The sequence below is a fragment of the Falco punctatus genome (assembly GCF_963210335.1).
Source record: "Falco punctatus genome assembly, chromosome: 9".
Taxonomy (NCBI): domain Eukaryota; kingdom Metazoa; phylum Chordata; class Aves; order Falconiformes; family Falconidae; genus Falco; species Falco punctatus.
This window is the reverse complement of record NC_137589.1, coordinates 45,174,217-45,191,124: the sequence shown is the minus strand read 5'-3', so window position 1 is coordinate 45,191,124 and position 16,908 is coordinate 45,174,217. Positions and strand designations below refer to the sequence as shown.

Sequence of the window (16,908 nt, the reverse complement as noted above, 5' to 3'; positions counted from 1 at the left end):
CGGGGCCGAGCGCGGAGGGACCGTCTTGTGGGGGGACCGTCCTGCAGGGGCACCACGCTGCGGGAGGACGCCGGGCGGTGTGGAGGTGAGGCGGGAGGCCGCCGCGGGCGGGAGCGTTGTCGCCGCGGGGTGGGAGGCCGCGTTGCCCCGGCTGGGGAGTGGGACAGGCTGGCGGGGAAGGCGTCGTCGTCCCTGCGGGGTCTGCGGTTTGCCGCCTCGGCCCACGCCGTTGCTACCGAGAGGCCTGTGGTTGCTCCAGGGGCCTCCCTCGCCTTCGGTAGTCCCGGAGTGGGGCGGAGGGTGATGGCGGGCCGGGCGGCGCGGGGGACGTGTGTCCGCAAGGGGCCCTGGCCCGGGGCAGCGGCATGCGGCCTGGCTTTGTTCGCGGTTCGGCGCTGGGGCGAGCTGGGTGGCGCTGGGTGGCTTGGAGGGTGTGTGTGTCCCCAGAGCTGCGTGGCGCTGGGTGGCTTGGGGGGGTGATCCCCCATAGCTGGGTGGCGCTGGGTGGGTTGGTGTCTGTGTCCCCAGAATTGCACGATGGTGTCTGTGTCCCCAGAGGTGCATGATGGTATGCGGGTTGGTGTCCGTGTCTCCCCAAAGCTGTATGATGATGTGTGTGTCCCCTAGAGCTGCATGGTGGTGTGTGGGTTGGTGTCTGTGTCCTCTCAGAGCTCTGTGGTGGTGGGTGGGTTGGTGTGTGTTCCCCCCCGAGGTTTCAGGGCAGCTGCTTCCCAATGGAGGTAACGTCTGGTACCTGTCAGCGCTGGAAACTGCGTTGGGGATGTGAAATTCAACGTCTTGTGTTTCAGGGATGACAGGATGTTGCTTTGTGAAGTGTTGTTTATGTGCTGGCTGTAGAAAACGTGTTCAAAAATGCTTCCTGTGTGCTCTGTTTAACTGTAGTTTTCAACAACAGGTTTGCTTTGGTTATAGAGTCCATTGGAGCTGGTAGGTCTTGGCTAGGCTTGGGCCTGTTTGAACATGGGCAAAGCTCATTAGAAGCTTCTAATTAGAGAATTTTGTTTTAGTGCTGGTTAGTCTGATATTTCTTTATTGTTTTTAGTCTGTTGCTATCTCAGTGATGAAAGCAGAGTTGAATGTAGCAGTCTGTAATTCCTTGGTTATTTAAAACAACTTAAAGCTAATAAAGTGTACCCTTTGTTCTTACAGGAAAGCAATTTTAAGGCTGAATACAACTGTGATGCACATTGTTTGATGAAGGCGGCATTGCTTTTTTGTAGTCACTTTGCAGAATTAGTTGGATTGCGAAGTAAGTATCCACATCGTATGTTCCTAAGATCATACTGAGCAGTTCTGCAGTATTTTAATGTTTTAGGTGGGGAGCTGTTTTTGGGGAGTGGGAGTTGGTGTTTTTATTTTTACTGTGTAACGGTACATAAATTATAGCACTTGAGTAAAACTCATCTTTTATTTAAGGTAAGGAAAAGTATGACAGGAAAAGAAAGTGTGAATGATTTTCAAGTTCAAGATCTTCTCAGGAAGAAGAAAAAGAAGAAGAGAAAACACAAAGAATACAATGAGGCATGTGAAAGTGATGGAAAAGAAGATACACAAAATGCAGAGTTTAGTCGTGCTTCTCCAGTGCTGTTTGAAGATCAAGCAGCACAGAACGATGAAGGCCATAAAAAGAAGAAGAAAAAAAAGACCAAGGAGAAGAAACAAGAGTCTTTGTTAGATAATTCTTGTGTAGAACTGGAACATGAAATTAGTAACGAAATGGCAGCACAGAACGATGAAGGCTGTAAGAAGAAGAAGAAAAAAAAGACCAAGGAGAAGAAACAAGAGTCTTTGTTAGATAATTCTTGTGTAGAACTGGAACATGAAATTAGTAACGAAATGGCAGCACAGAACGATGAAGGCTGTAAGAAGAAGAAGAAAAAAAAGACCAAGGAGGAGAAGCAAGAGTCTTTGTTAGATAATTCTTGTGTAGAACTGGAACATGAAATTAGTAATGAAATGGCAGCACAGAACGATGAAGGCCGTAAAAAGAAGAAGAAAAAAAAGACCAAGGAGGAGAAGCAAGAGTCTTTGTTAGATAATTCTTGTGTAGAACTGGAACACGAAATTAGTAACGAAATGGCAGCACAGAACGATGAAGGCCGTAAAAAGAAGAAAAAAAAGAGCAAGGAGGAGAAGCAAGAGTCTTTGTTAGATAATTCTTGTGTAGAACTGGAACACGAAATTAGTAATGAAATGGCAGCACAGAACGATGAAGGCCGTAAAAAGAAGAAGAAAAAAAAGAGCAAGGAGGAGAAGCAAGAGTCTTTGTTAGATAATTCTTGTGTAGAACTGGAACATGAAATTAGTAACGAAATGGCAGCACAGAACGATGAAGGCCGTAAAAAGAAGAAGAAAAAAAAGACCAAGGAGGAGAAGCAAGAGTCTTTGTTAGATAATTCTTGTGTAGAACTGGAACATGAAACTAGTAACGAAATGGCAGCACAGAACGATGAAGGCCGTAAAAAGAAGAAGAAAAAAAAGACCAAGGAGGAGAAGCAAGAGTCTTTGTTAGATAATTCTTGTGTAGAACTGGAACATGAAATTAGTAACGAAATGGCAGTGGATGCTTCCCAAAAGAAAAAGAAGAAAAAGAAGCGGAAGCATAATGATAGTATAGATGAGCAAAGCAGTGTAGCCTGTGTCACAGTAGATCAGCACACCACTGAAAGTTGTCAGGAGGTCAGTGCTGATGATGTTCTAAATAAACAATTTGTTAAGAAGAAAAGAAAAGAAAAATTGCCTGAAGAGGATGAGGTCCATGAGCTGCCTACCTCAGAAACACATGATAAAAATGACAATGAAAGACCAAAAAAGAAGAAGAAGGAAAGACGCAGTAGTACCCAAAATATGGAGGAAGACGTAGATGTTGCTGTTGATGAGTCACTGTTGTCACCTCCAGAGCAAAAGAGGCAAAGGAAAGACACAGTGTTGCCATTACCAGTGGAAGAGGGTGATGTGGCAACACCCCAACAACAGCATGAAGGTGGTGACTGTGATGCTTCTCCTGCCATGAGTGAAGAGTCTGCAAATGTAGCTGCTGAGTTTTCGAAGCCGACCAAAGCAGCTGATCAGTCGCCTCAAAAAACTCCAGCCCATGCTAGAAAACGAAAAAAAAGTATCACTTCTGTCACAGAAAAAAGCTGTTCAGAATCTGACATACTGTAAGTTTAACTTTTGTTTGTGCGTTTTGCATGCCCACCAACACCCCCCACCCCCCCACCCCCATGTTTCTATCAGATTATTTGGGTCCCAGATTTTTCTTCAGTCTGTTTTGTATGCATTTTTAAAAACAACTTCAAAAAGCTTTACAGTATGTTGAGCTGTTATAGAGACCTATTTTAAGAGTTTAGTTATTTTGTGAAGATACATTGAAAATTTGTAGGAGTACAATACCATCGCCTTCAGCATAGAATATTTTCTCCTATTTAAAAACTATAGGTCCAGAAATAATTTTTGTGCAAGCAATTCATATTAGTAAAAATAAAAGGGTGGTGGAGAAAGGGATTTTATTTTTTTAATTTGGTATTTATAGTACACATATGCATTTTTACCAAGCAACTAGTAAAGTCAGCTAAAGACTTCAATGTTCTGTGCAGATAAATGCTCATGCAGGTGGCTCTTGATGCTTTTACAGTGTCTAGAACCCACAAAAGAGCACTAGTAAGAGACAGATGGGAAAATTCTGTGTTGCCAGTGGTAGCAAGAGACACTGTTTCTTTGGTATGTCCATGTGTGAGAGTTTTGCGGGAAAGCTGTGGAATTTCAAAACTTCAGCAAGCTCTTTCAATATTTTAAGTATAGAAGCTTTATAATAAATTACATTGATGTTAAAGGATTGGAAATATAAGGGGGTGGATGTGTGAAGTATTCTTTGTTCTTTAATTAATGAACATGTTGATTCTTTTAACGGTAGAGAAACTAACAATCTCTGTTTTGGAGCTCTGGTGATGTATTTTATTTTATGCTTCTTAAAAATTTTTTTTAAGTATCAGGACACCAGAACCCTCGGCATCAAATAGAAAGAAGGGCAAGAATAGTTCCTTAACTGAAATGTTAGCCTCTGAGGAGGGTAATCTGGATGATGAAGAGTGTCTGGATGATGAAGAGGACCTGAAATCTAGCACATACTCAATTGTGGATTTGGATACTGCAAAACGAGAACTGGAAGAGTTTATTCCTCATGTGAGGAATATATCAGACAGTTCAATCAGAAAGGCTGGAAGAGACCTAGTGAGGTTTAAAGAGTTTAAAAAACAAGGTGAGCTCTCTAAAATACTGTTGCAGTGAGGAAGGGCTATGCAGCTGTGCTAATAGAGGGTAAATAATTAGGTTTTGTATTGTGTCTGTCACATCCATGGAGTCTGGTTCCTTTCATTCCGATGGAGGTACTTTCTGTTTCTGTGCTTCACAGCATCTCAGCTCTTGGTTTGTCTCTTTCAGTTTTCTTTTTTTGACTTCTGAATTTGTTCCTCTTTCATTATATGTTTGCTAGAACCTGAAATGTAACGTACAAGAGATGGTACTTGAAGTTTGTTATTCAATTTCCACTCCCCCCATCCCCCCCGCGCCCCCCCCCATCAAAAAAAAAAAAAAAAAAAAATCTGTACATTTTAGGTATTGCTGTCAAGTTTGGCAGATTTTCGCAGAAAGAAAATGATCAAGTCCGGAAAAATGTTGAACAGTTCTTGGCGATTACTGGAATAGACAGTGCTGAAAAACTCCTGTTTACCTCAAGATATCCAGAAGATAAAGAAACTATTAGTCGTCTAAAAGCAGAACATCTGTTTTGTGAAAAAATTTGTAAGTATTTAAGTTCCTTCTTGAATATCTGAATGTTACATTTCACAGCCTGGTGATATCGTGATGTATTTTTTAAACTAATTTTTTATTGAAAAGCACTAATGTTGCTAAATTTGGCAAAAGAGGGGTATGCTGCTGATATTATGTAGTTGATAATCTGTACAGTATACTGTTCTTACTTTTTTTTTCTTGGGTATGAAGAGCTAGAGATTAAAATACCCTTATGACCAGCAGCACTTACAGAATTTCAAACTTGCATTTGGGCTTTATGGCTTAAGGTGCATTATTTGCTAGGCTATAAGTAAGCATAATGAGTTATTAATGGGAGATGTGATTATGTCCTGTCTGAAATTGTCAACTGTTCTTAGCGCATGTAATTAGGTGGCAGGTTTAGGACTGAGTAATGACAGAAACTGAAAGAATTTAGGTCATTAGCCAATGTAGTTAGTTTTTCAAGACTTGAGGAAAACAAACTTCTTGCAGTCAAGATTCTGTTTGCAGGAGGATCATATCTTCTCTTCCTCCACTCATTTTGTTGGGCTCTTGTTGGCTAGAAAACATTTGTATTTCATATGGCAAACATGCTCATTTTGTTACATCTCTGATGAATCTACTCGGTGCACTTTCTCAGAGGCTTTCCATTCTGTGTTTGTTCTGTATCATTAGCATAGCAAGACAGTAAATGACAACCTGTGTTGGATTTAGATACTAGCATTTATTTAAGGATCAACGAGGCTACAGATCTGTTCCTCCTTGATTATTTCATGTACACAATCATTCCCCCTGCATCATCACATTTGCTTGATGTTGACTTCCCTTCCAATTGGGGAGATTGCTCCTGGTCTGGAAAAATTGGGCAGAAAGTCATGTCGGTGTTATACAAGTCGCTTGCAGTTACCTATCCTGGGCATTGCTGACCATGATTGTTACGTGTTCCCAGGTATTGGTCTCTGTGGATCTTCCCCCATTTCAAGGATCTTCCCTTCATCCAAGAACTTCACTTGTGTGAAGTGAAGAACACTGTACACAACCCCCCAATCCCTGCTTTTCCCAGTCAAGACAGTCTATATGCAGAAGTACAATATCTTACCAGCCTCCTGGCTGGTGGCGGTCTCACGTCACTCTATTAATGGGAGTATTCAGTATGTTAGTTAAATTTTTGTTACATCTGGATCAAATGTACAGCAGGTCCATACAATTTACAGCTAGTGAGTAGCAGGTTTGTGCTTGAGCAACAGTTCTTTTTTCAGTATTTACCTGCAGCTATGCAGATGCATACACAATTATTTACTGGCTGTCATCATTCACAATCTTACACAGTCATAACAGTTACACCTTTGAAACTCCTCAAGAGATTCTGTACAGGCTATTTCCCATGCAGTTACTGAAGTGGTGTAGGGTACATTCTCTTCAACAGAGAGAATCTATCATTGACAGCATGATCATGAAAATTTGTATTGTTGGTGTTTGGGTTTGTTTTGGCTTTTTTTTAAGTGGCCTCACCAGTATGAGAAATGTTTCTTAAAAATAAATCATTTCCCTTCTAGCTGAGGGCATACCACGACCATGGAGGCTAATATATTATCGAGCAAGGAAGATGTTTGACCCAAATAATTATAAAGGGAGGTAAGCGAGTAATTTGGAAGAGTTATGGATGCTAATATCAGTCTCTGATATTTATTTGTACATTAAAAATGGGTATAAATGAAGATTCTGTCTCCCATTTGTGCCAGTTACTGACTTAATTGACAGTTCATTTTTCTGACTAATCCTTATCAATTACACTGTTCTGAAGCATGACTTGAACTGGTAGTGATGAATGATATTGAAACGTACATAAAGATGACAGCTCTTTTAAGATACTGGAATGGTGTGAATTTACAGTTGAAGCTGTGCCCATTTCCTCAACTAGGTATACTGAGGAGGAAAAAGAAAAATTAAAGAAGTATCATGCTATGCATGGCAATGATTGGAAGAAGATTTCTGAGATGATGTCCCGTTCTAACCTCTCAGTTGCTATGAAATACTCTGAAATCAAGTCGGGTATGTAATTTTAAGGAAAACAATTTGTTCTGTGTATTGCAGTTTGAGAAGTTAATTTAATTGTGTTGTATATGCCTTAAACTTTAGGAAAAAAACCCTAGAGTGGATTTTTTTTTTAATTCATTTGCGGTGGTTCTTTTTTTCCAAACCACTGATTGCATTTTCATACTGAAGGGATAAGAACAGTCTTTGATAGAAAAGGGAAAAGAAGTGGAACAAATGCAACTTTTTAAGTTGAACAGACATCTGGACAGATGCTTTAAGAGGGAGTATGGGAGGAATTTGACAGCCAGGTTTTAAAAGACAGAAACTAGGAATCAGTGCTATTTTCTAGTGATTAGACTGAAATCTTTCAAATCTGGTATGCAGAAGAGTTTTTAGGAAGTGTGTTTAAGAAGCTGGTCCTTTAAATAAGAATAGTGCAAAATGAAATGTTTGCTCTTTTGCCTTTTTTCCACGTAATAATTTATAGTAAATTATGCCTTAACCTTATTGTTCAATTTCAGATATTAATTATGGTCCTTGGTCAAAGGAAGAAATCCAAAAGTTAATGCATGCAGTGGAGGAAGTGATTAGGAAAAGAGCAGAAATGGAAGATGCAGATTCAGTTTCCTCATTGAAAAAGTCAAACAGAGAGCTCTCGATTGCCCGTGAGAAACTGCACCAAAAATTACCATGGACTGAGATTGAAGCTAAGGTGGGAACTCGATATTGGAGACAATGTAAACAGAAATGGTAAGGTTTTATACTCAGCTGAGGTAGTAAAATGTATTCTGGGAGTATACATTCTGCAAAACTGTTTGTACCATGTTGAGTGTTTGGCAAGGTAGGTGATGGGTTGTAGGCTATGGAAGAAGTGTTGTGGATGTGTCTGAGACAAATAACACTTGGCTAGCTGGGTTTTCTTCTTGCTGTGATAGCGAAGCCTGATTTCTGCTTCTCTGTGGCAGCAGTAGCATCTTGGAGACACTTCCTTTTGATGCTTGGAATTTCTTGAAATGATAGAAATCTTTTTTTACATGTTTTCAAAGGTCTACAATTTTAATGAACAAGATGACCAAAGGGCAGCAGTTGTATAGGGGGACCAAAGGATTACAGGCCAGGATCAATCTCATTAAAAGGTATAGAATGTTTTTGTGTCTTACTGTTCTGAGTTGTGTTTATAGAAGCTCGCAGGGTGAGAATGGCATGCCTATGGTTTCAGAAAGGTTTTGCAACCACTCTTTGGACAAAATGTCCTGTGATTTCTGAATGGAAAAGCTGTGAGCGTTACTGAATTACTTCTAAATTCTGCCTACAAACTGCTTCTGTATTACATTTGCAGGTTGCATGAAATGAAAGTGGAGGATTCTAATGAAGTAAACTGGGAAGAACTTGGCAATGCTATTGGGTAAACCTTTTTTTCCTCTTTTTATGAATACAAAGGATAGTTGAAGCAGACAGCATTAAAAATTCCACAAAGGAATCAAAGTTCCTAGACCTCTGCAGCTATAGAAAATTGTTATTTAGTCTGGTAACATGCAGTTATATATCCTTACATAGTATGCAAGGTACTGAGCCATAAACCAGTAAGCTCTGAAACTTGCTTTTAACCACTTCAGGCAACCCATGCTGTATTTCCAGCACATGCTGCGTACTACAACTGTGTTATGTAGTCTGTGCTAAAGTCTTTTGTCACAGACTTCCCAGGGTTTTAATCGACATACAGGAAAAAGGGATAATTACAGGAATGTGTAATACAATATAATAGTCGTCTTCCAAACAAAGCAAGTGTTGAACATGAAATTACCAACACTGTGAATGCTATACTTCTTCTAAAGCGCTTTTTTCTTTTTCCACATAGTTTGTTTCATTTCCTATTTCTTTTTGCTAAACATATAATATGTATGATGGTATGGTTTAGGTTCTTACCTTCAAGGGGAATTGCTGTCTTGAAAAACTGCTTTAATTAGAATTTGAGTTCAGTTCTTTCTACCTGAAGCTAAGATATTGTTTGACTGGCATCATTCTCGTGAATGGATAACTCGGTAACAACTAAACTTTGTAATAGTTCCTTGCACCACTAATTCTTTGAACTCTTCTCTTTTCAGAGATGTCCCTAGATCCTATGTTCAAGCAAAATTTTACAAGCTAAAAGTCTCCAGTGTCCCCCTCTGGCAAAAAAAGACTTTTTCTGGTCAGTATTCCAGCTGTTTGTATACGTATCTTAAGGTTTTTGCTTGAATCTGAGAGGATATGTATTCTAGTTCAATTCTTTCTTTGTTACTTTCTCCTAAGTAAATTGGCTAAAATCACAGGTCATTTACTTATTTTATTAAATGCCTTTTTTTTTTTTTTTTAAATAGCAGTATACTTTCAATGTCATCTTCGTGCAGTGCTTATGAACCTCTTCTTTAATACCTGGGCTTTAAAAGTTTTATGACTATGCTTTTTTTTAGTTTCTCTGCATGTAAGTATATGATCTACCGTGCAGTTACTGTGATTACTACAGAAATAGTGACATTTTTTGCATTTAGCACTGACAAAATAATTACTGTCTGTGAGATCCTGTTGCCCTTAGGCATCCAGTTCCCTTACAGATCTAATTAAGACTACTTTTTTTATCTGTTTTTTTTTCCCCCAAAGAAATTATTGATTATCTTTATAAAGAGAAGCTTCCAGAACTTGAAGAAAAGTTAGAAAAAAAGAATGGAAAACATGATATTTCTGAGAATTCAGCACCCAGGCAACTGGAGAAGTTTTTCCGTCTTAGTGACATTTTTGACTCCAGTGAAGAGTGTGAGTAATCGACTGCCTTAAAAGCAATTCCTGCTCTGCGTATTTAACTGCAAAATGGATCTGTTCGAAGGTGGGCATGGATCAACAACTGCAGGTACACAGGCTGTCTAATAATAGAAAAAGTAAAGCTAACGCGTGTATGATTTTCTTGTTTCATAATGACGACTGAGGTAAATACAGGTTTTGTGCCACCTTTTATTACTTTAATGTCGCTCTGGTTTTAGAAGTCTTTATTTAAGCATACAAGTTGCTTTCTGTATGTCTTAAAAATAACGTTTTTCCCACTGCTTTGTTTTCTGTGGAGTTGAAAGCTGCTGTTTACCCTTTGTGCATGAACTTGGTTTTCAGAACTTGAGTGAAATTTAAATAATTTTAAAAATCCATGGAATTGGGAAAATGGTTTCAATTTGCTTTTGAATCTCTGTAATAAACAAATCTTAAGACATCTGTGTTGATGGAAACAGCACAACTTTTGTTTTTTTAACAAGTATTTTGTTCTTAAAAGCAACTGCTTTTTAGTTTTGATGTAGACTTACACTTTTATCAGCCCTTCAAGAGAAAAGGGCTTTTTTGTCCGTTACTGTTCATAAATTGTAATGTCATTTCATGCTAGCCAGAACAATGCATTTAAAATGTTTTTGTTAATATTTGGAATACAGAGAGAAAATAAACTGTGTGTGTATGTGTATATATACACACACACACACATATATTTTTATTGTGCTAAGGAGAATTTTTATATTTAAGAAAACTGAGGGATAAGATGGAGGTTTTACGCCTGTCTTTGTATGATATTTTTAGCTATCTGCCTAGAGTGATTATTTGTAAACTGACTGAGGAATGTAAAAAACCAAAAAAATTCTGCTGTGCGTGTAAATGTATGGCCTGTTTCTATTTTGTATATGCCATATTAGAAAGTAATGTGAGAAGACTTGTTCTCGGGCATACTACTTTTTGATGGTCATTTTGATAAGTAAGAATTTTCTTCTTTAATTTAAGAATTGACATTGAAAATGCATAACTTTCAATGGCTTGAAATAAAGGCTTTGCTGGAGGTTCCTCTGGACTGTGACTTACAGCAAAGAATGATAAATGAGAACTTTCCATATTTAACTGTGTCTGGCTTTAGTCTCTCTGAAAATAGAAAACAGTGGGGTTGTGAGACAGGCAGAACACCCCATGAGATAAGCCACCGGTTTCAGGGTAAGTTTTCCAGCCGAGAGATGAAATGGGGCAGGGGAAGAAAACATATACCAAGTCCCTTGCGCTTAGGTCTTGGACTTGCTTCTGTTGCCATACAGGTTTGAAGGATAAAAGCTGAAGAACCTGGATTTTTGAATCTGAGCTGTTTGTGTTTTTCATGATTTCTTCCTGGAAGATGAATTTTCTGCAGGTTAGAGCACAAATGATTGTGTGGTTGTAGAGTTTGTAGAGTAGATCTCACAGAAATAACTTTTATCTTCACAATGAGATTTATCCTTTGCTTTAAAGGGAAACTGTTGTGTATGAGTGGAATGCACCTCACTCAAAAGAGAGGAGTAGTAATGTGTTTTGTCCAGGTAAAATAATAATTGGATAGAGTTCAGTAAATTCGATGGAGTTTAACAAAGTTTAACAGTGGTTTACCAAGGTTCGGTAAGCTTGATGGCCAGGTTTGCCTTATAATTTTTGCATGGAAGAAACATAGAAAAGAAAAATTCAGTTAGAATCAATTTGGGCACAGAGACCAGAGACGCAAAGGGTAAGGAGGACTCCCCTGTTGAGTCACAAGGTTCTGAGTGGATCCCCTTGCTTTCCAAATTCCTGATGGAGCCTAGGTGTGGCTAGATCCAATCATAGTCTCAGACTTGGACAACAGTTTATATCTAATGGAATTATATATACACAGTTTATAATTAATATTGAGTAGCTACATGGATTAGTAATGTTTCATTAGTATAATTCAGCATTCATCAGTCAGAGGGGCTCTGTTGCGAATAAGAGATCTCTCCACCTTGGGTAAGGAAGGATCTTTTAGTCTCAGGTAAGGAACGTCAAGCCGTGAGAGGTGTCCCTACTCAAGGGAGAGTCACCCAGCAGGCTGTCGGGTCCGGCTGCAGTTCAGAGAGAGCTCAAATCGGGTGCATCCTGATAGTAATAGAGAAAGTGCGAAGTGGCTGGCTGCTAGTCAGTAGTATAGACAAGATAATGCCTTCGTTCTAGCTGTGGTATCTTGTTCTGTCCTTGGGTTACCTTACATTTTTGGGCTTTGAAACCACCTTTTGTAACACTTTTCTGAAGCACCTTCACTTCCTTGTAGGTGAGCCAGGAGCTCCCCAGCTCAGCGGCTCACACGGGCCTGGGGGTTGTTGCTCCTTAGCCAGCCTGGACCCAAGTACCGCGAGGGGTCAGGTGCATCTGTCACAGAACCTTCCCAAGGAGAGCTCTTGCTGATCCTTGTTAAAAGCAGTGGCTCTGCAAGATAATGTAAGGAACTGTAGACCTGGACCCATCACTGCACCAGCTGCTTTGGCTCGGCTCCTTGTTTCTCCCATGCTGCACAGGGCAGGGGGAAGGGAGAGGCTGCGTCCCTGCTCCCTGCGCCCCTCCTGTGGGGGGATGTCGTGTTCATAGTCTGTTTGCACACGGGCAAACGCTTGTTTGGGGGAGTCCATGGGCATTTCCCACCAGCTGAATAATGGCATTTAGGGGGTAAGGAGGCGGCTCTTCCCTTTGCCAGCTTACAAAGGGGTGGGGGAAGGGGGGGCAGGTATTTCATGTGGATGTTTCAATATTACTGAAAGCAGTAAGCTGCGCAAAAGTGGTTTTGTTTGTTTTTTTTTTTTTTTTTTAAAAAAAAAGGCTCCACAGAACCATGGGACAAGTAACATTGGCAAAGCTCTGTGTAGCAGGCTGCATTGTAAAGAAGAGCATGGCCGATCCCTCAAGCCTGAGAGGTGCCGCAAGTCCCCTAAAAACTGCGGCAATGCAAGGAGATACGCCACTTCGAGCATTTTCTCAGCCTATTAGTGGCCTGAATGGTTGTAGAAAAAAAATTCTGGGCCATGTAGCGCCCTCAAGGATGGAGACAGGTGGGTGGCCAGAGCTGTGTGCAGCACAGTGGCACCTTGAAGCTGAGGAGCGTCCCCGTGGCAGCTGCTGAAGATCAAATGGGGACCTGCCAGCCCCCTAACTCCTGCGGAATTGGAGACAAGGGGCTGCAGAAGGGCAGAGCCTGTGCCACCCCCCGAGTCCTGACGGCTCGGCAGGAGCTGGGGCTTTGCCTGGGTGAGGGCCACAGGCCTGGGCCATGGCAGCACTGGGGGGGCACGGGGCTGCGCAGCCACCGCCCGGAGACACTTCCTTTGCATCGGGGCTGCGAGGGAGCGTCCTCCCACGCCGGGTTATTGCTTCAGGCTGTTGGGGAACGCCCCGCGCTTGGGGTTAGGGTGGGATTTTATTATTCCGGTACTAAATCCCACCCTTGAGGCAGTGCCCTGAGCTGTGCTCCCCGGGCCCTGACACCACCTGGGTTGTTGCTAGAGCGCAGCCCCTTTCGCCCCGCCGCTGCGTGCCTCAGTTTCCCCGTGCCACCCCCGGCACGGCCCCTTTAAGGCAGCGGCGGCGCCGCCGCGGCGGAGCGGGGTGGGGTTTGGCCGCGGGGGCAGGCGGCCCCGCCCGCGAGGGGCGGGCCGGAGCCACTTCCGGTGGTGGGCCGGAAGCGGGGGTCAGCCCGTGGCCTGAGGGAGGGTGGGCCGTGACGGGCGGTGGGCACGTGGCGGGCGGCCGCGGGGGAGGTGAGCGGGGCGGGACGGGACGGGACTTCCCCCCGGGACCGCGCCGCCGCCTGCTGCCTTTGCTGGGGGGCCTAGTGCCGCTGGGGTTTCCCTTTGTTTCGGCGGTGCGGACCCGCTGGGCCGGCCCGGGCCTGCTTGGCGGGAAGCAAGCAGTGCAGCTCTGGGCTCCGGTCCCTTTTGGGGTGGCGGGCCCCGGGCAGGGCTGCCGGGGAGGGGACGTTTGGAGGAGCTATTGGCGTCACGGGGAGCGGCTGTGGCGCCTTAAACCGGGAAAGCGAAGCTGCTTTGTCTCAAGCGGCCCGGCGGCGGGTGCCGGAACCCGTCGGTGCGCGGCCGTTGGGACGCGGCGGCAGCGGAGCGTTACGAGCAAAGGGTTCAGTGCGCGGCCGGGGTTTCTGTGTCCCTGCGCGCTTGTTAACCTGCGTAGATAAGTTTTTACACTTTGTGGTAGAAAAAGGTGCGATAGATACTGTCTTGCCCGCGTTTGCGTGACGGGATTCAGGTGTGAGCCATACTTGCCACCTCAGTAAATGTGTGTTTATGTTACTCTAAATACCAAAGTAATTCTTAGTCTATAACACGTGAACTTAACCGCTTTCCGATGCTTTACCGTTTTGCTCTAGATCTTTGGAACACCATCACCGTCAAGCCTTGGTCACCAGGGGATGGATTATTGAAGATAACAGCTTTGCTGTGCTGCGCTCGAGGGCATGTATGGCTGAGGGTGTCAGCCTCCTTCCCTGGCTGCAGGGCAGCACCCTTCTCTTTCCCACCATGTGACCTGGCACACCTGCACATCAAATAGCTTCTTTTCCAAATGTAAATACTGTATTTCCCCCGCCCCCATGTGCATGTATGTATGGGGAAATGCATGATCTTGCTTTATCTAGATTTCTCCTGCATTTTTTGTTATGCTGAATAACAGAAGCAGCTACCATCTTTCCTTTTACACAGTTAGTTCAAGTGTTCATGCTTTTCTAGTATTCTGTTGAGTTTTTCAGACTAGTAGGATCAGAGATGACCGTATGGCTGCTTAGTGAAGAACTTTTATTTTTAGAGGAAGCAATTTGTAGTGAGAATTTTACGATGTTTTCTAACTGTAGTAATAACGAAGACAGGAAAGTTCTGTATAAATATTCTTTGCTTTTGACAACAGGGATTTGTTGACCTATAAATTTTAGCAGTAGATTAAGGAAAAAAGCTAATTAAATTTTGTGCTTTATTAAATCTAGATCCCACAGATGTCAGTAAAGCAATATAATGAACTTTAGCATTGTAGTTCTGGAAAGTATGTGTTAAGTGTGCAAGAGGGTTTTTTTAGCATGTAAAGTGAATTTTCACATTTTGTTTCCTAGGCCTAGGGTGCAAATTATGCAGTTTGACTTCATGGTGCTTTACTCTTAATGTTTGCTATTCAGCAGGCATTTTTCTGTAATGCTCATTTAATGCTTTAATCTGTGTTTCTTGGTTTTATTGCGTGCACCTGTGTGATACAAGAACATTGTATACTGCTAATGAAACTCATCACACTTGAAAATTAGGTATTGTTGTGGCTGAAAGGAAGTATTTTTCCACTTTCAGTCTTTGGACTTCTGTTAATTCCTTCTCTTTTCCATCCAAAGAATGAGCACATGTCGATGGTGTACACCTAGTGGTTCTGACACCACTGAGTTCCTGAAGAGCTATGCTTCTAAACAGTTGCCCCTGGAAGATTTCGAAGGATCCAATGATGATCTCTGCTACTGCTTGGAGTGTGTGGTTGAATACCACAAAGCCAGGGAGAAATTGCCAAGGTTGCATGAGGTAATTAATAAAAGACTTTGGCTTTTGCTCATTACTGAGTAGGAGGACTCAGAACTGAAAGAAAACTTCATAAGAGTCTTCTGTGGTCCAGCCTCGGTGTAGGGGGGAGTTTGTGCAGGGGTTGTGGTTTACTGGTTTTTGGGAGTAGGGTACTTTGTTTTTTAACTGCTTTTTTTATATTGAGTTGCAAAGAACTGATGGTAAAACAAGATGACCCTATTGTTTTGCATATCACTAAATTAGCAAGAACTAAAACAGTAGGGGGAAGTTGCCGACTAGACGTGATAGCTTGAACTTTATTCATGCTGTGATGGTTTGATGTCTGAAAAAAAGAACACCTGCCAAACAAATTAACAGCTCTTTTTCTTTAAAGTATTTTCTTCTTCTCTCTCTTCTTGGGTTTGTTTTGTTTTGGTTTGCTTTCATTTCTCATTCATAGTTTTCTGTGATGCTCAAATTTTGGAGAGCTGATCTTGTAAGCCTGTGAGATTATGCGATTAAAACCCAAAAAGTTAAAAAGCCTCTTTATTTTGTTATAAGGCTTTTGTAATTCTCCCTCATTAGTGTCCAATTTTATATTTTGGAAAGGTTATTTTCCCTTATGTGTATATATATGTAAAATGGCTATTTGTAGCTAATTGGTCATATTTCAGACGTCTAAAAAGTTGCTCTTTAAATTAGTCAGCTAGATTTCTGTGGAGGGCAATCCCATCTGAGCTTAGATTGGAAATAAGTGGAGTGGCTGGACTGTTAATTGTAGGAAATAACCTTGGTTTCTAATTGAGGTTTGGAGCAGTTAGTTTAGATGAGTAGTGTTCAGTGAGCTTGTCCTGGTTTCAGCTGGGATGGAGTTAATCATTTTCTCAGGAGCTAGTACAGTGCTGTGTTTTGGCTTTGATGTGAGACCTTTCAGTTCCTTAGGCCTTGTTAGTGAAAAGGCTGGAGGGGCACCAGGAATTGGGAAGGGGCACAGCCAGGGCAGCTGACCAAGCCTCACGCTTGGTGTGTGTACCTGGTGGGGTGGCCAGGATGGGCAGGTCATTACTCAGGGACTGGCTGGGCATGGTCGGTGGGTGGTGAGCAGTTGCATTGGGTACCAGGTGTTTCTTCCTTTCCCTCTGGATTTTCTTTCCCTTCCCCTTTTCATTATAACTGTTATTGTCATTATTGTTATTATTTTTCTTTTATTTTTACTCTATTTCAATTATTAAACTGTTCTTATCTGAACCCTTGGGTTGGACATTCCTTTCCAACTCTGCTCCCCATCCCTCAGTGTGAGGGGCCGGGGAGTGAGCGAGTGGCTGCGTGGTACTTATTTACCAGCTGGGGTTAAACCATGACAGAGCTGAATCCCCTACAAAAATTCAGTAAGTCAGTCTGTTTGCATTGTTTATGTTCACTCCCTTCCACTAATACATTGAGAAATACATGAGAAGGCGAGATGCTAAAATTGCTTTTCCCACTTTCCTGGTTGTTTTCGGTATCGTGCAATTCTTTATATTGGTCAGTGGAACGAAGTTTTGTGACTAACCTATGGCCTGAGATAATTATTGAATGGTTTTTGGATATTTAACAGTTTTAAAAATGCTTCTGGTTTGAATGCCACTCTTATAAAAATTACTTCGTAATCTTAACTCTGAAGCGAGAGTTTTGTGATTTGCACAATCTGGATTCCCATGTCAAGACT

At 42.1% G+C, this 16,908-nt stretch overlaps 2 protein-coding genes across 7 annotated transcripts in view; both read left to right on the top strand.

Annotated features, from left to right (window-relative positions):
• Positions 1-10: 10 nt before the first annotated feature.
• On the top strand, positions 11-11,112 carry TTF1 (transcription termination factor 1). Of its 2 annotated transcripts, none has more exons than XM_080402975.1 (12): positions 11-85; positions 1,171-1,270; positions 1,500-3,182; positions 4,008-4,279; positions 4,636-4,821; positions 6,369-6,447; positions 6,734-6,864; positions 7,371-7,599; positions 7,896-7,985; positions 8,189-8,254; positions 8,955-9,040; positions 9,490-11,112. In XM_080402975.1, the coding sequence occupies exons 3-12, from the start codon at positions 1,738-1,740 to the stop codon at positions 9,648-9,650; spliced, it is 2,745 nt and encodes a 914-aa protein (XP_080259101.1). In that variant the 5' UTR covers positions 11-85; positions 1,171-1,270; positions 1,500-1,737; the 3' UTR covers positions 9,651-11,112. The 2 variants fall into 2 exon arrangements, with proteins under 2 accessions (XP_080259101.1, XP_080259100.1); XM_080402974.1 differs by having other exon boundaries at positions 1,438-3,182.
• A 2,240-nt stretch (positions 11,113-13,352) lies between these two features.
• Positions 13,353-16,908, top strand: part of SETX (senataxin) — a 38,193-nt gene continuing 34,637 nt past the window's right edge. For 2 of the 5 annotated variants that reach the window (XM_080402932.1, XM_080402931.1), the window contains exons 1-2: positions 13,513-14,237; positions 15,041-15,221. In XM_080402932.1, the coding sequence (XP_080259058.1) occupies positions 15,042-15,221 (180 nt within the window). In that variant the 5' untranslated portion in view covers positions 13,513-14,237; position 15,041. Of the gene's footprint in view, positions 13,419-13,512; positions 14,238-15,040; positions 15,222-16,908 lie in introns of those variants that run through there. The other 3 variants (XM_080402930.1, XM_080402928.1, XM_080402929.1) reach the window with 2 other exon arrangements.

Bases quoted from the DNA above. Each gene is read 5' to 3' on its own strand.
- TTF1 (XM_080402974.1), top strand. From the start codon at position 1,450: ATGACAGGAAAAGAAAGTGTGAATGATTTTCAAGTTCAAGATCTTCTC. The intron at 3,183-4,007 runs GTAAGTTTAACT...ATTTTTTTTAAG, and splicing joins TGTTCAGAATCTGACATACT to TATCAGGACACCAGAACCCT. The intron at 9,041-9,489 runs GTCAGTATTCCA...TTTCCCCCAAAG, and splicing joins GCAAAAAAAGACTTTTTCTG to AAATTATTGATTATCTTTAT.